Source organism: Corvus kubaryi, unplaced genomic scaffold (assembly GCF_017639235.1).
Source record: "Corvus kubaryi isolate FWS band 111438036 unplaced genomic scaffold, C.kubaryi_AGA036_p1.0 137, whole genome shotgun sequence".
Lineage (NCBI taxonomy): Eukaryota > Metazoa > Chordata > Aves > Passeriformes > Corvidae > Corvus > Corvus kubaryi.
In genome coordinates this window covers 4,281,212-4,299,626 of record NW_024580671.1, presented here as the reverse complement: position 1 = coordinate 4,299,626, position 18,415 = coordinate 4,281,212, and the positions used below count along the sequence as shown (strand labels likewise).

Sequence of the window (18,415 nt, the reverse complement as noted above, 5' to 3'; positions counted from 1 at the left end):
GGCCCGTGGAAAAGAAATATATAAGGACCGATTACTGATAGATGTTTCAGAGATGTTTATTTCTCCAGCCGCATGGCCGGAGCTCTGCCGAGGAACTGCCCCAGTCTCGGGACCCGAGGGTTCTTCCCCCGGGCAGGGGAACACAAAACAACCAATGGGGAACGAGGCTGACCAGGAGCAGGGAAACCCCGTGTCTGTCCCCTCAGGGCCCCTCTCCCAGGGCTACATGGCAGGGGAGGGACCCCGACATTTCACCCGCTTATTTTTAACAAAAAGAGATTTAAAACTTAACATTGAAACAACTGGATAAGCATGAGATAACAAGGACTGTTTCAAAACAAAACAAGCCACCCTCCTGGGTCTTTGAATGTCCAAACATTCTCTGGAACATCTTAAGGCTGACAGGAGGGAGACAGGACTCTCTGGACATGCTTTGTGGGGAAACTGAGGCCGGAGAGGGTTTCTTCTATTTGTACCTGTTGGAACGCTAAACAACAATAGTTAATTTCTTCCCTCCCCCTCTTCATCCCCCCCTCGGCATTGGAAAGGGATTTTTGGGGAAACAATTGGCAAAAGCATGGTTTTGTGAGGGAAACCATGGGTGAAAAATCGGATTGGGAATACACTGGGGGTAATAGGATATAGGGTAAAAGGGAAAGGTGGGATTAGGAAAGGGAGACTGTAGGGGGGGCTTATAATGGAGATATTGTCTAACATGACTACGATTTTTTAGCATATATACTGCCTTTTACAGAAACACCATCAGGCCCAGTGACCTGCGATGCTCGTAACCCTCTTCTACCTTGCACAATTTTGAATTCCACCACCTCTCTATCTCCCAAGCTTGGGATGTATTTTTCAGGGTTATTCTTTTTAATAGCAGTTTTATGAACGAATATGTCTTCCTGGTTGTCACATCTTGTTATAAATCCATAATTTTGTTTAACATTATACCATTTTACTATTCCTAAAACCTTGGCTTTGATGCTTTTTTCCTTTTTCCGAGTGGTTGCTGTTTTCTGTCTCGCTACGTTTTTGTTTTCTCTTTCACTTTTGCTCGCTCCTGTGTTGGAATTGCCAGGGTTGTCAGTGCTGCCGGGGCCGCTCGTACCTGCGCGCTCTTCCCGGGGTCGCATTCAGGGCCGCACCGCTCAGCTCCCCGTGTGCCGCCACCTCTGCTCTCAGCTGTGCTGCCGCTGCCTGGCGCCGTGCCCACGTCTCAGCCGGGCCCCCGAGTGACGACCCCCCATGCCCTGCTCCAGCGCACTTTTCGGCTGGGCGTGGCTCCGCTCCACTGCCATCGCTGCCCGCACGCTGCTCCTCTCACAGGGCTCGCTGCACCATGCGCTGTGCGGGGCCGGGCGGGCTCCTGACGCACCTCACTCCGCTGCTGACGCTGCAGCTCGCGTCGCTCCTCCCGCGCACGGGAACTGCCTCGCTGCTGCTCGCAGAGAGCTTGGTCCACGTGGCCGTGGTCGCACGGTCCCTGAAGCAGTTTTAACTTCGCAAGGGCACAGCAAACATTGCTCAACAGTCTCGGTAATTAAATAATATTCATGAAAACATTCTTCCATTGGCATTTTTTTGACTCAGAAATTAACTGTGTCCAAACGGTCTTCCAAAAGTCTTTGGTAAGAATCAAATCCCAAGAAACATAGAAAAACTTCTTAAACAGCCATGAAAGGAAATGTTTCAGTTCCTTTTGAGCTTGAATTAAGCTAAAATTTACAAATTGTTGTTCAAGAATCTTTTCAAGTTTAAGATAAATGTCCATATGTGGCTCTGAGGGCCAAGAGTCTTTCCACGGTTCCTTCATAGTTTAGAGATGGAACAGCAAAACGAAAACGAGAAATCCAGAGTTTACTCACAAATCAGTCGCTGTCCTTAGGGATTGGGGATCGTTCTGCTTGCAATTCTCTACCATTTGTTACAGTGGGGATACTGCAACACAATGTATCAGACAACGAGGCCTGTGGAAAAGAAGTATCTATGGACCGATTCTTGGTAGATATTTTCAGAGATGTTTATTTCTCCAGCCGCGTGGCCGGGGCTCTGCCGAGGAACTGTGGCAATCACGGGACCCGAGGGTCCTTGCCCACGCAGGGGAACACAAAACAACCAATGGGGAACAAGGTTGACCAGGGCCAGGGAAACCCCGTGTCTGTCCCGCAGGGCCCCTCTCCCAGGGCTACATGGCAGGGGGGAAGGGACTTCAACAGTTCTCTATGATCCAAATGTCTGTAGGCAAAAATAGGCCTGAATGATGCAGAATGAGCAATTAACTGAAAAAGGTTAAAAGATCAAATAATGTCTTTGATGAATTGCTGAACTTTCAATGCAATATTACTGTATGTGATGCATGGTTTTTTTTGCATGTTTTTTTATCTCTGTGTCTGTACAGATATACAAATATATATAAAATTGCCATTGATTTAGTGCAAAAGTTTCATGTTACAGTGTTCTTTCAGACATATATCAAGTATATAAGAATTAATGAGAGATCTTAAACAAGCATATGGATGTAATGGAGCTTACACTGTGTAGAGGTAAGATTCTGAGAGATTTTTCAAAGAAGACCAAGTGCTCAGCTCAGAGTACAGTGTGTTTCTTGATTTGTATATTCATGATGAGCTCTTAAATTAAATTGTACCGTGACTTAATGAACTAAGGCCATTTCAAATACATTGTTTGAGAGTATTTAATAATTTGATTAGAATGAAGACCCAGGCGATTTCTGTGAAAATGTGAGCTGTTGAATGAAAGCGAGGCCTTTAGTCTTAAAGGAAAAATTTACTAAGTCAGTTCCTATCAAAGAACAATTTCAAGGGACAAGGAAGTAAGAATCACAGAGTCATTATGTTGATGAGGACCTCCTGAGCTCATTTAGTTCAGTCCCCCTTCTCAAGCAGGGTCAGAGAGAGTGTTGCCCAGGATCCTGTCCAGTTTTGAGTATCTCCATGGATAGGGATTCTCTGGCCAGCCTGTGCCAGTGTTTGACTGCCCTAACAATAAAGGCTTAGTTTTTGGGCTCAGATGGAATATCCTGGTCTTAGTTTGTGCCTATTGTTCTGTCAGTGAACACCACTGAGAAGTCTGGCTAGCACTTCTTCAGTGTGTGTAAATACTGGATGCCTCCCATCCAGTATTTACACACATTAATAACTTTTCCTCTGAGCCTTCTCCAGACTGAATAGTCTTAGCTCTCTCAGCCTCTCTGCGAATAAAAAATTTCCCTCTCCCTGGCAGTTCACAGAATTCTCTTCTGTGGAGAGGAATCACAGAATAATTAGGTTTGGAAGGGACCTCTAGAGATCATCTAGCCCAACCCCGTTGCCAAGGCATGTCCAGGTGGGTGTAGTGGGTTTGCATGGCCAAGAAGGCCTACAGGGGTGCCTTCTGTGAGAAACTGCTAGAAGCTTCCTTCATGTCTGGCTTAGCCAATCCCTGGAAGCTCCAAAGGTGGATGTGCTGCTGGTCAAGGCGGGTGCCAGAGTTGAGATTCTTTTACAGCCCGTGGTGAAGGCCATGGTGAAGCAGCTGCCCCCTGCAGCCCGTGAAGGTCCATGGGGATGCAGAGATCCATGTGTAGCCAATGAAGGAGACCCATGCTATAGCAAGTGGATGCCTAAGAGGAAATTTTGACCCTTTGGGAGGCCCATGCTGGATCAGGCTCCTGGCAGGGACCCATGGAGAGAGGAACCCCTGCTGGAGCAGGTTTCCTGGTAGGACTTGGTACTTGGACCTTTCCAGCAGTTCCTTGTCTTTCTTGAACTGTGGAGAATTGAATGCAATACTCCGGATGTGGCCTCACTAGGGCTGAGCAGAGGGGGAGGATCACCTGCCTCAACCTGCTGGTCACATTCTTCCCTACGCACCCCAGGGTGCCAGTGGTCCTCCTGGCCACAAGGGCACTGCGGGCTCATGGTCAGCTCGTCGTCCACCAGGACTCCTAGGTCCTGGAAGCCATGGCTGCAGGTGAAAGCAGCTGTATGAGTTAAGGGAAACAGAAGGCTGACAAAAGTATTATAACAGGAATGTTAACCACTTCTTCAGGTTTAGTAAGATGTCTTCAAAGTTCTTGGCTCTTTTGCCATATATTTAACTAGAAATAAATTAGTATGGACAAAGAAACGTGGATTTCCTTCATTTGTTCTTGAAAGATTTATGGAGTATTTGAAATCACTGTGAGTTGAAACAGTACTTTGAAACAGAAGAAAGTTTTCATTAGGGGACTTCGCAGCAGCTACACCTGGAAAAGCTTATTGCTTAAAACTGATTTGTGTCAGTACAGCTTCATCAATAACACTGATTTTAAATGTTAATGTTTGTGTTACAAGTATAGTAAGCACATCTTAAAAACTGTGAAATATAAGTCACAGGATCAATGAGTGGCAAGGAGGATTTGAGGCAGTAAGGACTTGAATGTACTTGCTGTTTTCTTTGGAGATACGACAGTGGATGAAAGAACCTTATTTTGTGATTCTGTGTTCAGCTGTACCTGGAGAGAGGAGAATTCTGTTCGGGTTTGTGCAGGTGTTTAGTTTTTGCTTATTTATACAAATTGACACTTAGCACTTAAATAGCAATTTTTCATCTTCAAAGTAGTTGTGCAAACACAAGCAGTTAATACTTTTAACACTCCTGTGAAGTTAGTACATTTATTCCAGTCTTACAGACATTAAATAGAAAAGGACAAGTATCTTGCCACAAGCTATCCAGGAAGCCTTACATTCAGTTTCAGAAACAGATTTTTCTTTTTTTTTCCTGAGAGATAATTTTTCTGATCTTATTTATGTATGTTTTGGAATTTTTTTTTTCTGATTGGGAACAGGAATGCACATTTTGGACCCTGTTATGTCTCTCTCTGTGTAGTTGTGTTTTAAGGCAATGATATAGTTGCTCTGTTTCAGTATTCCAGGTAATTAAATTACAAGGAGCCTATTTGAAGTAGCCTAAACAGTGCTTGGTTTGTACCTGCTGTGTCACATCCCTCACTATGAGGGAGGGGCCTCAATACACAAAGGAATGTGATTTTGGCTTACCTTGATTTTTGGAGCTAGCTTTGAGTTCTAGAAAAAAAAAAGAGAAACAACCAGGGGCTTGTGATGAGCTGGGGAAAGCAGAAGGCTCTGAAAATTTGTTAAACATCTTCAGCTTCTTTCATGCTAGCTAAAAAATGAAACTCTGCCACATCACTTTTGACATTTTGAAAAAACGGTAAGTCAGATTTCCATTTCTTTTTAAAAAGTATAGGATATAAAGAGTTTTTTTCTCTTGATATTTTAAAATAAAAACATTTTGAGACAGTCTGAGTACATACAGGAAAATTCAGATGAAACAGAACTGAAGCTGAAAATTCAGTGGTAAAATTTGACTTGCATAAAATCTCAGTTGAGACATGTTTCCATAGAACTTTTTTTTGTTGCGTCCTATGGAAATCAAAGTTACAGAGTGTACAAGTGTACTGGGTTCAAATTGGAGTAATTTACTATTTCCTGAGTATCAGCTCACCAGCAGGCAAACTGTGAAATGATTGTGTACGTTTCCTCTTTTCATGGAAATAGGCTGCATTATCCAGTAAGGAATGGGTGTCTGCAGCAGGCTTTAGGAGGAAAATCAAACAGTGCTTGACAGATTATGGCTGCTGGAAAAGAAGGTTATAATATGTGTACATTGTATTGGATATTCTGAGACAGTGTGATAAAATTTTCTGGTAGGAAATCTCAAGTTCTGTAATATAATTACTAATGTACTTTACCACTTTTAAAATTGTTCTTTATCTGTCCCTTACCTCAAAAAACATGCAAACAATATATTGGTAATATTTTTATTAGGACATACTGTTATTAAATAGTTAAACCTAGTGGTTTAATAATGGTTATACAGATCTTTCATGAGGACTATATAAACAATAACAACCATATCATTGAATTCAGTGTAAAAAGTATAAATCATGGGTAATTATACTCAGCGGAATATGTTTCAATGGACTACTCTGGGACAATCATGTATTGGGAAGAGTTTATTAATGTGATCTCCAAGCAGCATGACGTGCTCCCCAGACTTCAGTTTCCATTGTGTTGCTTTGGCAACATTGTGCAGAATCTCCTTCATATGAGTATCTGGAAAGATGGATTTTGCAACTGGATTCTGTTAGCTAATCTTTCCAGGTTTACACTGAAGGACTGTTCTTCAGGTGGATTATCTTGTCAGGCTAGACCTCCATCTCCCTTTTATCAGTTGGATTCCATGTTTTGTTCTTCAGTCAGCTTCCTCTTTGTCCCATTCAAAACTGCAGATCCAGTGATTTCGTTTAATATCATGAAATTTTCAGACCCAAGGGCAGCAGGAAAGGTAAACTAAAGAAAGCATGGCTGTTTAATTTGCAACAAAGAGTCAATTCTTGACTTTTTTTCCAGAGTGCTTGAAATTCAGTTCTGGAGTTACAGGGACCAGGAATCTGGAGCTGAAATGAAAGAGATGAAACAAATTTCTTCCAAAGTCCAGGCGATTTCTTTAGCTTATCAGGTACCTCAGTGTAGATGCAGTTCATGTTTTTTAAAGACATGTACATCCTGTCAAGACTAGGATCATATTTTTTTAGTGAAAGCTGATAACCTGCAAACAGTTCTACAGAAGTGGGAATTACTCAGCAGAAACTTCTGCTGCTCTACAGCCCTGATTTACTGAGTCCCCTGAGCATTATTTACTGGATAACTGAATTTTTAACAGGCATGCATGAAATTTGTCATGTCTCCACGTGGAGGCTTGCATTCTGTCCTTCAAGGGTATGAAAATTATCGATTGTTTTAGCTGTTGTTTGCTGTTTAGTAATCACATGTGGACTGTGTATCATTAGTAACAGTAGCTCATCATTCCTTCAATGTCATCTTGGGACATTCTTGGACATGAAAGAAGGTATGTCTGGGTTATATACATACTCTCTGGGGCATTTTTGGTTTGAATGAATCATTACAGTTTCACAGGTTTATTGCGGCATTCAGTGCTGTTCACTGTCTTCCACATTTCATAAAGTCTGTTTTCTCCAGAAATTTTTTTCGTTTGAGGGTTGTTTCAGATGTGCGTTTCACATGGCTTTCAGTTGTCCTATGCATTTTCAGTTGTCCTGGCCCTTGATGCTGGTCCAGGAGTGTTGGGGCATGAAAAAAAAAAAAAAGATGTATTTTTATATTAATTTATGGAAATTATTGCAATTTGAGCATGGTTAAGTCCGTAAATGGATTAGGTCCTTCTAGAAAAAAAAAAGCATGCATCTCTGTACTTCACATTTCTGTGAAGGTTCTCTCTTCCTCATGGCTATACTGTTTTTTCCCCACTGGTCAGCTCCTTCTCCGTGTTGTTAAATTCATTATCAGCTGTGCCACTGCTAGTCTGCCTGATTTGTGCTGATATTTTCTAATTTAGTACTGATAGAAAGTGTGTATTAAGCTTTTCTGTTCCCATTTGACTTCATTTTCTCAGTGCTTATTAAAATTTTCTGATTGTCTTTCCACATGCAGTCAGGGACATACATTAATATGGATGAAGCATAAATGTTTTCCTCCTTAACATCTCATTGGTATGGTTTATATGATTGAAAATAAAAGAACTGTAAAGCAGTCTTAACTTATGGAGTTGAGCCATGAGCAATATTTAGTGTGCACTGAATAGGCAAATGAAGATGAGGGGGACACATTTAGGAATGGATATGTTAAAATAAAATAGTGCAGTCTCATCTCTCTGAAGGAGATGAGCTGTGACAGCACCTCCAGTTTGCATGAGCGTGAAGATGTTACAGGTTGTTGATGTCTTTCTTGTCACATGGCAACCGCTTTTTTATGTTGCTCAAAGAATTAAGTCCTCATTAATGTAAAGAAGATGATTTTAGAACAGTAAAGCTAACAGTAATCTTCATGGATCTAGTGCATGGAAGGGAAGAACTTTGCAGAATTGAGGGCTGCTCGATGAGGGTAGAAAGCGACTGCTTCTAAGATACTAGACCCTGATAAAGATACTTGAATTGCACAGCAGTAATTCTACCTGTCTTTTCCATGTTGGCAGTATTACTGTGCATACAATGTATTAAGATTCCTCAAAGCAATTAAACAGTAAACAATTAGCACTGAGATGTATAATTACTTTTTATATTCTCCATTTATCTTTTAGTATTTCATCATGTATCAGTTGTGAAGTCACAGTAGGATGAAAATAATTTGAATTTTACTTCGTCTGAAAATAAAATTCTATACATTGCCTGACTTAATGCATCTTTAAACATGTCATCTGACATCTTCCAAATATAACCAAAAAGCTTTCTATTCTCTAATCTTGGCTGTTTTGCTATAGGCAACTTATAAGATGTACATTATAATAGACCATTTGGAGGCCATGGACCGTGGTATACTTACAAAACAAATGCATGAAATTCTGGTGCTTTATTACTGGCTTGCCAGTTAGTGATAACCAATTATTTTCTGCTTTGGTTTTAATATTTGTCATGGTCCGCAAACCTTTAACTAAACTAGTTGGACCTTCCTTGCAGTTACATTTTGTACATTTATTCTGGAGATTTCATTTGAATGTGCTTTGAAATCTTCAAATATCTATATATAATTGTCTATATGTAATACCAAACCCCACAGTTTGTAAGTACATTCTGTGGTTGGATACTTGTGAAAGTGAGCCTTGGATGAATTTTAATGGATTTGGGAGTTGATTTTGTTTTCAAATAAGTGAATTGAATAGAACTGTTATATGAGAAGTATTTGGCCTTCACAAGTGTAGAATGTATTCATGATAATAGATGCATTATGACTACATGTGCTTTAAAGCATTTAGAAAATACTGAAAGAATTCCTGGTTTCTCTTCCGACCTTCAGTTCTAAGAATAAGCATGAAAATTCAGGCACTTCCAGAAAATACATTACTTTATAAACAAAATGGATTTCTGTTTTGAGAAATGGACTTCATGTCTTCAAATACCTTTAGCTTATTTTGTTATCTTTTTTTACCTCATACGTCCGTACATTTGCAAGAAATGAGGGAAACATCCTCCTTCTGGATAGCTGTATACAGCTGTTGGTGGACACATATTAGTATGGCTCCTCAGTCAGGTTAATAGTAACATCACAATTCCTAAATTGTGCAAACAAGCTTGAAGCTGTCCTTCTCAGTGCTGTATGTGCGTAAGAATATGGGAAGGCTTGCCCAGTTATTTAAATATGCATATGCTTTAATTCATGCAACACTGAATATAATGCAGTATTTCCTTTTAAACTTTAAAAATGGTGTCCCAGCTGAGGTGGGAGTCATTCTTTGATACCGTTGCAGGTTAATACAAAGTTAAACCAATAGAGTAACTACATAGATGAGCTTTCAGAATGCTGTTTGTCACTAAAGCTCTGTTTGAGATAAATGGCCTGCCTTATGAAAGCACTCAAATGTGTACCTGTGTTGTATTTGGCATTTAAAATGCAAAGTGATACCCTAAGCCATGAATTAGACTAAATGGACAAATTGATTGGGCAGGAGGAAACACTTGGGGTACTATTCCTGTTTTAAATGAAACATACTGGAATAAATAGCTCGGAGGTGGTGGAGACTAAGTGGGTGTGTGATCTGTGAATGATCTAAGCTTCTATAAGGGCAAATCCCCAGTGAAAGAGGGAGTGGAGCAGCCTTCATCTCTGGCACTGCCTTTGTACCCCTGCTCTTAGGCCAGTCAACTCCTTGCGTAAATGTGGGGAAAAAGGAAGATGGGAATATACAGCCAAGGTGTGGAAGGATAATGAGACCACATTTATTTTTACAGTTATCTTCACTGATACACAATAAATTAGCTCAAATCAACTGTACAGTGTCCAGTTGTGCATGTTAATTACAAAATCATCCTTCTTTATATAATGGGTAATGAAAATGAATATGGCTGTCACATCGTTGTCTGTTTTACTGTTGTCTGTACTGTTTTTCAGTAACCTCTTTCTGTGCTGTGTGCTGTATGGCCCTGTTGTTTATTGAGCACTCTTGCTGCTATTGTACAATAAAGAATGTAGAGAATGAGGAGAGCTTCAAGTACAAATACTGAACAGCAAATAGTCCTAACCAGAAAAAAAGGCAAATTTTTGTGCAGCGTACAGGTCATATTGTACAGCTGTATCTGTACTGAAGAGTGTGTTTAGTTAATTGTATTTCGAGTTTCCCTAGTCACTTTAAAAAAAATGGATGGGGACATTCAGAATATAATTATCATAGCTCTGAAAGGAATTTTCACTAGTCTTTACTCTTAGAATGTGGTAAAAATCATGGCATAGCAATATATACTAACAATGTATGTGCAGCAGTGCTGTGGATTTTTGTGGCAGCATCACACTTCACATTGTATTGGGACATCGTATTAGGACAGCATCCAAACTGTCCTTATCTGTGCCCTTTAGTGCCCTGGGATAATAGTGGCCAGGTGTCATCTCCTTGTTTCAGTGTTGATGGATAATTAGCATCAGATTGTTTGTACTTAAATACCCAGCATTAGCTATGTGTGCTTGGTCTTTTTACACATTAATAATATAACGTGTCATGCACCATCCTGGCGTAGATCTCTTCCAGGGAAGCAGTGAAGAAAGCAGCTTGGCAAAATTAGGCAATGGATACTTCTGAGGCCTTGCTGAAGGCATGGCTGAGCTGTACTGTACAGAGGCTAAAGCAATTATCTGAAATTTTCTTCCAACGTCAGTAAGCATAAGACCGAACTGGTGCTTGGGCTGCCAACCGGCAGTATGACTATCTAAACACAGTTTGTCAGGGTTAACAGTGCAAAATCCAAGCTGTGAGTGAGGCTACTTACTGCTACTCATTTAGAGACTTAGAAGCTTGCTGAAGGATGAAGGAAATGAGGTCTGTATGAATACTTGATGATCTGACCCCTGAATCTTCAGGACACTGCCAGTGCATACTATTTCAGCGATGTGTTAGGTTTGGTTTTGTTTTAAGGAAGCAGTATGGTATACTGTGATGCAGACTTTGAGTCCTGTAATTCATCTGGTACTGTGGTTTTCTGTTCCAGGATGCCCAGTAGTTGTTGCCATACTAGAAAGCATTTTGCTGTAACTTTATTGGGTTCTTCATTCACCCTTTCTCGCATAATTAAAATGAACACTGTGTGGAGGGAGCATATGGAAGGAGTCTCTTCAGAAGTACACTCTTGCAATGTGCATGGATTTACAATGAGTTTCTGCCTAAGATTTCCTCCTTCACAGATGCTCCTTTCCATTTTATCAGTGCAGTTTTCTGCTGTAGTAATTCCTTTAATTCCCCACAACAAAAGTGACAGCCTTGCTGGAAAAATGGCTCAAAACAGCACAGCCACAGTGAGAATTTTGTGTATTATATTTATTGCATTCATTAATATGTTATTGTATGACAGTTGCTCATTTTTCTTCTTTCCTTCTCCTTTTGTATGCTTTTGGTGTTTCTCCATTGCATCCTAAGAAATTCAAAGCAGGCAGCTTTACATTACCCATTTAGCACAGCCAAAGCTCAAATATTAATGTCAAAATGCAGTGTGTTTTGCCTAAGTATTTCCTACCAAAATAGCCAATATTTCAGCAGCATGGCAGTCTATTATGTTGAGGAACATGAGAGACAGTATAGAAATTATAATGTATCAGGAATGTAAGTGGCAGAGAGTAAGTAAGTGGTAGATTTTCATCTTAAAAGTCCTGAGTTATTTCAAACTTGACTGTGAATGAGCAAGACAGTTTTGAGCTCAAGTTACTAGCTGTTGCTTTGCATAATTTGGCAAAGCACAGCTTCTGCAAGTCAGGCACATGGGTAGGTGGAAGCCTTCTGATGAATAAAGTCAGACATACAGACCCCTGTAGCTACTCATAGGAGAGTGCACTTTTCCCGTCTGCATCAGCAGCACCTTCTCTGGCATAAGAATTGTTTTCCAAGGTGCAAATGCAGAAAAGTGCATGTATCAGATTACTCACTAGCTGTCCAGTTTATACTGGATATTTCAATAATACTGAAATAGCTTTTTAATATTATCACTCGCTTACTGGTAGAGTGGGACAAAACAAAGAAGGTCACATCTGTGATTATTGAGGACTATTTCTTTACTTTAGCCCTTACCCTGAAAGGAAGAAGCATAAGGAGGGACTTGGGACAGTTGAACAGCCTTGATTTTAGGGCCATCTCTCAGTAACTCTGTCTTCTCTGTCTCAGTGAAGTGCTTTTCATTATTCTCAGAGGTACACCATATTTTCATTATAACTCAGAGCAGATGTTGAATACATTTACCAGACTAGTTGTGAAACATTGTTTTTCCAGTATAGAACACTGCTCTTTTAAATAGCTGTTTCATTGTCACATTGTAAGGTGTTATGCAGAAAGGAAATTGGTTTTATGATCTGGTTGTGAAAAGCCTTCCACAGCTGGAGGGTGAGCTAACTTGGTAGCATAGTGAGTGGACAGTTAATGCCCAAATGTTTGCAAAAGAGACTGTAAGACAGACCTACTGTTCTGTTCCTTATTAAAAATATGGAAGTTCCTAAAGTCTTCAGCATTGGAAATCCGTCTAGGTGCTGTGCATTAATTTCAGAGAATCTGCAACTATAAACAAACGAGTGTCAGGTAAGGGGTGTCTGTTCCTCTATGCAGAAACCTGATTTCAGGGATAGGTGGAATACAATGAACACTTGACAAGTGTTATCCTTCTTCAGACTGTTACTGTTTCAGCTTTTCAGACCTGAATCTTGTAACCTGCACCTAGATCCTGACTTGAATTGTAAAGAAACCAGCCTTAATTGAAACCAAAGGTTCATAAGCAACTTTATTTATTGGAAATCTATAATCAAGGGCCACACAGTACTTGTATTACACATAATTGTTAAGGAAAATATCTCTTTTGTACTTAAAATCCTGTGTTCTTCTGAACAGTGATGATTTCTTTTCAGGAGGATTTTGAATTGAATTCCCCTTTCAACTCAGACTATTTTCTCAGTGGTAAAAAATGCTGTCCTAGAAAGAGGCTGTTATTTCCTAGTAGGTTTTGGAAATTGATATTTCAATTCAGCATCCTGTTTGAAAGATACATGTTGATTTCCCAAGAAATGTGCAGCACAAAGCTTCATGTTGTCCTTTGACAGTACTCCTTTGTGATCCTACATTGTAAGGGAATCTTTAGCATTCAGGAATGCTTAACCTAACACAAAGATCAGATGCTTTTGGGATTCCCTCTCTGAATTAATATCTGATCCAAGTACCAAAAATCCCCTATTTTTTTCATATATATATAAAGTCTTACTGGCCTATGGGAACTGAATGTAGGGCTTAGAGAGAACAGCACTTAGTAAATATGAAAATGATATATCCATTGATAATTGAAAAGACAATAGAAGAAAGAGCAACAATTGGAAAGACCTTTTCACAAAGTTTCAGAACTTGTGATTCTTCAGAATAAATGGAATTTCATTCAGGCTTAGTCACTCTTGTCCAAAAAGCAGGTACAAATACAGACAAGTTAGTAAGATGAAGTTTCTTTTCAAGTTTCTGTTGATTTCATTAGCAGTAGAGTCAAGCGAACTCAAACTAATTTTCAGAAATTCTTCCTCTCCCCTTAGCGTCTTTGGATTTAGACTCTTGATGAGAAATGTTTGTCAATTCCCAGTCCACACCTGTGTTACTGGTACATCAGGCTAACAGGGGTGCTGTTCCCTGTCTCTCAGTAGCAAACCTAATCCCTATGTTTTGGTGACAGAAGAATATTGTTCTTGCCTGATCTGTTGCAATATGTTTTGTAGTTCTCGCTGTGCAATATGTAAAGCAACATGTATACCATGCTACTGCTTCCTCTCTTAACACAGTCAAAAAAGAAACTGTCTATTCTACTGTCATTCCCAATTCACTGTTCTTTCTGTTCCAAGTAACAGAGGAAAATTCTTCAGTATAAATGCTGTACAGAAAATGAAGCTCCAAAACTGTTGAATACATTGTGTTTTTCTGCAACTTCTGAGGGTGACCACGGATGGGGTATGGTAGATCATTTTGATATTGTGTCACCACTGTAACTGTAGCTTGCGTGTTCTGTGTGTTAGAAGAAAAGATTCCCCCATGACTGTGCAGGGAATTTGCATTATGTAGAAGAAGGAACAGAGAAAGATTGGGAAACAACAAAGCAAACTTTTTAGCTGGTCTTTATTAGCATGGAGAGTTGATAATTTTTAATTCTGTGTCCCACAGCTGTATTTAGGCCCTAGCTTGGCTGTGCTGCTAATGCTAGACTTGCAGCTACTTACTAACATGTACTGTAAAAGCACTACAAGAGTCTGTAAGATTGTTTTTGTTCTTGTTCTTGCTTCTTTGAGCATTTGAATAGTCACATAATCTCTGAAGTGGCAGATGAATGCTATGGAGGTTGAAAAAATTCACAGCAAAAATTACTCTTAATTTCCTAATGCAAGCATACTGAAAATAGGTTTAAGCATACTGATCAGATATACATATAGAGCTGGAGACAAACCTGCTTTGTTGGCTGGCAGTTGAGGGTGGAATGGACTATGAATTCCAGGCTGAATGACCTGAGACTTGGGTCATCTTCAGAATGATAAAGCTCTGTTTTTAAAGTAAAGTCTCATCCTGTGTTCCTGCTAGTATCTAAAACCACCTACACTTTGTTTTCTGTGGCTCAGATACCGCAGCATTTCAAAGTAATTTCTGCAGATTGTTTCCTTAAAGGGGAGGAGTGTAGAGCAACTGGGCTTTTTTCGGTCTTAAACTCTCTGTTATGTGACTTGATAGTTTTTATTCTTCTTCTATAATAACAGCTCTGGTAGCTTAAAAGTGTTATGTGAAATTAAATATCTTAAGAAAAAGAGGAAGGTGAGGAGGAAAGGATTTCTAGCTGCCTAACTGTGGGGATAATTAGGAAGGTGTCAGCATTACTGGAAAGCATTGATGACAACTTTCTGACACAACTAGTGGAGGATCCCATGAGGAGTGGTGTGCTCCTCAGCCTTACACAAACAAACAGGGAATGCCTTGTTGAAGATATAAAGGTTGAGGGCAGCCTTGGCTGCAGTGACCATTGTGGAATTCAATAGTGAGCAAGGAGGAAACAGGGCAGCAAGACAGTAATCATGGACTTCACGAGAGCTAACTTTAGCCTCTAAGGATCTTCTTGGAAGAATCCTGTGGGAAAAGATCCTGCAATGAAGAGGGTTCCAAGAGAGCTGATTGATATTCAAGCATCACTTCCTTCAGGCTCAAGAATGATGCATCCTGATGAGCAAGAAATCAGGCAAAGGGGGAAGAGACCTGTGTGGATGAATAAAGAACTCCTGTCATTACTCAAGTGTGACCAGGAAGTACACAGGAGATTGAAGCAGGATCAGGCCACTTGGAATGAATATAGAGAGATTGTCAGAGTAAGTAAAAATGAGACAAGAAAGTTAAACAAAGACAGGTGCTGGATTCTGCACCTGGGATGAGGCAATCCTGGATGTACAGACTGTGGAATAAGAGGCTGGAGAGGAGCCCCATGGAAAGGGACCTGGGAGTCCTGGTCTATGGCAAGTTGAACATGAGCCAGCAGTGCCCTGGCAGCCAGGAAGGGTCCTGGGGGGCATCAGGCACAGCATCACCAGCCGGGCAAGGGAGGGGATTGTCCCGCTCTGCTCTGCACTCGGGCAGCCTCACCTTGAGTCCTGGGGGCAGTTTTGGGTGCCACAATAGAAGAAAGATAAAGCTATCTTTCTTTTGAAAGTGTCCCAAAAACGGGCTACAAAGATGGTGAAGGGGAAGCCATATGAGGAGCAGCTGAGGTCACTTGGTCTGTTCAGCCTGGAGGAGACTGAGGTGAGACCTCATTGTGGTCTTCAACTTCCTCACAGGGGGAAGTGGAGGAGCAGGTACCAATCTCTTCTCTCTCGTGACCAGTGACAGGATTCAAAGGAATGGCATGAAGCTGAGCCAAGGGAGGTTTAGGTTGGGGATGAAGAGAAGGTTCTTCACCCAGAGGGTGGTTGGGTGCTAGAACAGGTTCCACAGGGTAGCAGTCACAGCACCAAGCCTGACAGAGTTCAAGAAGTGTTTGAACAATGCTCTCAGTCACATGGTGTGATTCTTGGGGTGTCCTGTGCAGGGCCAGGAGTTGGACTTGGATGATACCTGTGGGTCCCTTCCAACTCAGCATATTCCATGATTCTGTGAATTCTAAATCTTCCATTGTCTAGGAATTTTATTTTTTTTACTTTGATGTGCTGAGCATCAAAAAACTTAGAACTAATAAATACTGAATGGAACTAAAACCAACCTTAACTGACAATATGTGTGTTCTCTTAATAGAATCTGGTTCTGCAATTACTGCTTCCTGCATTGGTTTGGGAAACTCTACAACACCTCCACTCGGACAGGCAGGAAAACCAGTGCCAGGATATAATGGTAAGACTATGCTAAAAATGTTACTAGGACATTGCTTATATTTCTGAGTAAGTGCTCCTTAATTGTGGTGCCTTGTAGCAAAATAAAATTACAGTCTTATTAACTTATTTTCCTCCTTCCTGCTTTTTGTGTGTTGTGGAATGTGACTGTGAATAAAAAAATTCAGTTATCTTCAAGAAAATTGATCAACTGCTTCTGCCTTTATTATATGAAAATGCTAGCATGTACTTTGACACATTACTTGTCTACACTTCTGCATGCACTTCTACACTTTTATACAATTTGAGAGAGATGTTAAGCAAACTATCAGTACCTGTGGAGCATTTTTATTTCCAGTCAGGAGAAACAGTAGGCTATGGACCAACATGAAAAGCTCATTGACAACATGACAACACTCATTGTGTGGAAGGTGCATGTAGGGGTGCAGCCACAGAATGAAGAGTGCAAAAGTATTTTGAAACCTGGGAACCCTGATTTTAACACAGTTTTCAAGAATTACTTGAAGTCTGAAAAATAATTACATTAAAGATCAAGTGGTTTTCAGAAAAAGTTCTCACATCATTGCTCAGAAAGATCTAAGCTGTTATTTTCTTTAAATACTTGTAAGTGGTAGTGAGCATTAAAAAAAAACAAGCACTGAACATTTTTAGCAGCTCTTGGTTTTGGCATTTACAGTTATGACATGAAGATGAGCAATAGCTTAAAAACAACATTAAAACAATGCCATGAAGTTTCTTTAGAGTTCTTATAAGTAGGAAAGAATGGATGTAATTGCATCACACATGTTATCAGATGATAGTCAGGACTAGGAAGAAATATGAGTAGCAGGAGTATAAAAATTTCTGATGAATATTTTGGAACATTAGGACTAGTGTAAGTAAAGAACTTCTTCAAAGAGAATGATGGAAATAGCATACCTTATAAAGGAAACAAAAAATGAGCACTGAAATTCACTAAAGATTTATGGAATAACTTTACCTCTTCCAGTCTTTGACCAAATATATCCTGTAATGCAGCTATTCATAAACTAGTGATTTTTTAAAATTACTCTATATTGGCCACTGTCTTGCCGTCATCCACTTCTGTTTGATGTTGTTTTCCTTCTGTTACTGTATTTATTAGAGGAGATCCTTATGTCAGTTAGAAGATCGATACTGTGGTTTTAGTTTATACATGCAACTCTTAATGGTTAGTAAAGACATGCTGCAATATAAATAAAAAGTTGCAAGATCTACTTTTTTTTTTAAACACATACAAATTATTTCCTATTACATATTGCTAAAAAGAGACAAATTTGTTGTTGATTTTTAAGAACAAAGGGAATATGAGTTATGATATCAAAGTGCAGTGGCACAAATTGCATTTAAAAGTGAGTCAGGATACTATATTAATTTCTAGGTCTGTTGCCTTAAATCAGAGATTATACTGGGCTTTCCCCTTGATCTACTTGAACCTTTGCAGATAATTTCAGTGCATTTTCAGACTGAAGCAGGTCCCACATTTTGAAGAAATGAATCAGTTCTTCCGTAATTCAGGAGTGAGCAGCATATCATCTCACTTCCCCAAATTTTCCTACATTGAAATACGCTGCTTGCAAGGAGAAGACTGATTACTGGGATTGGTACCTTGATGAAACAGTTACAGTAAACTGATTAGATTTTACTTTAATATCATAGAAGTAGGAGAGAAAACATTGACAGCTACACAGACAGGTGTTTGTAAAACTGGCCTTGGTGTACCTGCTTGTGTCTGTGTGCTGAGCCATTGCTTTCAGCAGGCTCTTTGATTACTTTAAAATTACCATCATCTTTGAAGGAGTAGCTTCAGCCTGAAGTAGTCATTTACAGATCTTGACATTCTTTGAAGAGATAGGATATGATATTACTCGTATGAGTCTTAGCAGAGTTTTAGTCAGAAGTCTGTCATCCACTTTTCCCCCTTTCCTCTGGAACTTTGTAATACAGAATGTAAGATTATT

At 39.9% G+C, this 18,415-nt stretch overlaps 1 protein-coding gene across 4 annotated transcripts in view; it reads left to right on the top strand.

Annotated features, from left to right (window-relative positions):
• Positions 1 to 18,415, top strand: part of ACSS3 (acyl-CoA synthetase short chain family member 3) — a 69,564-nt gene that overhangs the window by 36,830 nt on the left and 14,319 nt on the right. For all 4 annotated transcript variants that reach the window (XM_042017663.1, XM_042017664.1, XM_042017666.1 and 1 more), the window contains one exon: positions 16,342 to 16,437. In XM_042017663.1, the coding sequence (XP_041873597.1) occupies positions 16,342 to 16,437 (96 nt within the window). The remainder of the gene's footprint in view (positions 1 to 16,341; positions 16,438 to 18,415) is intronic.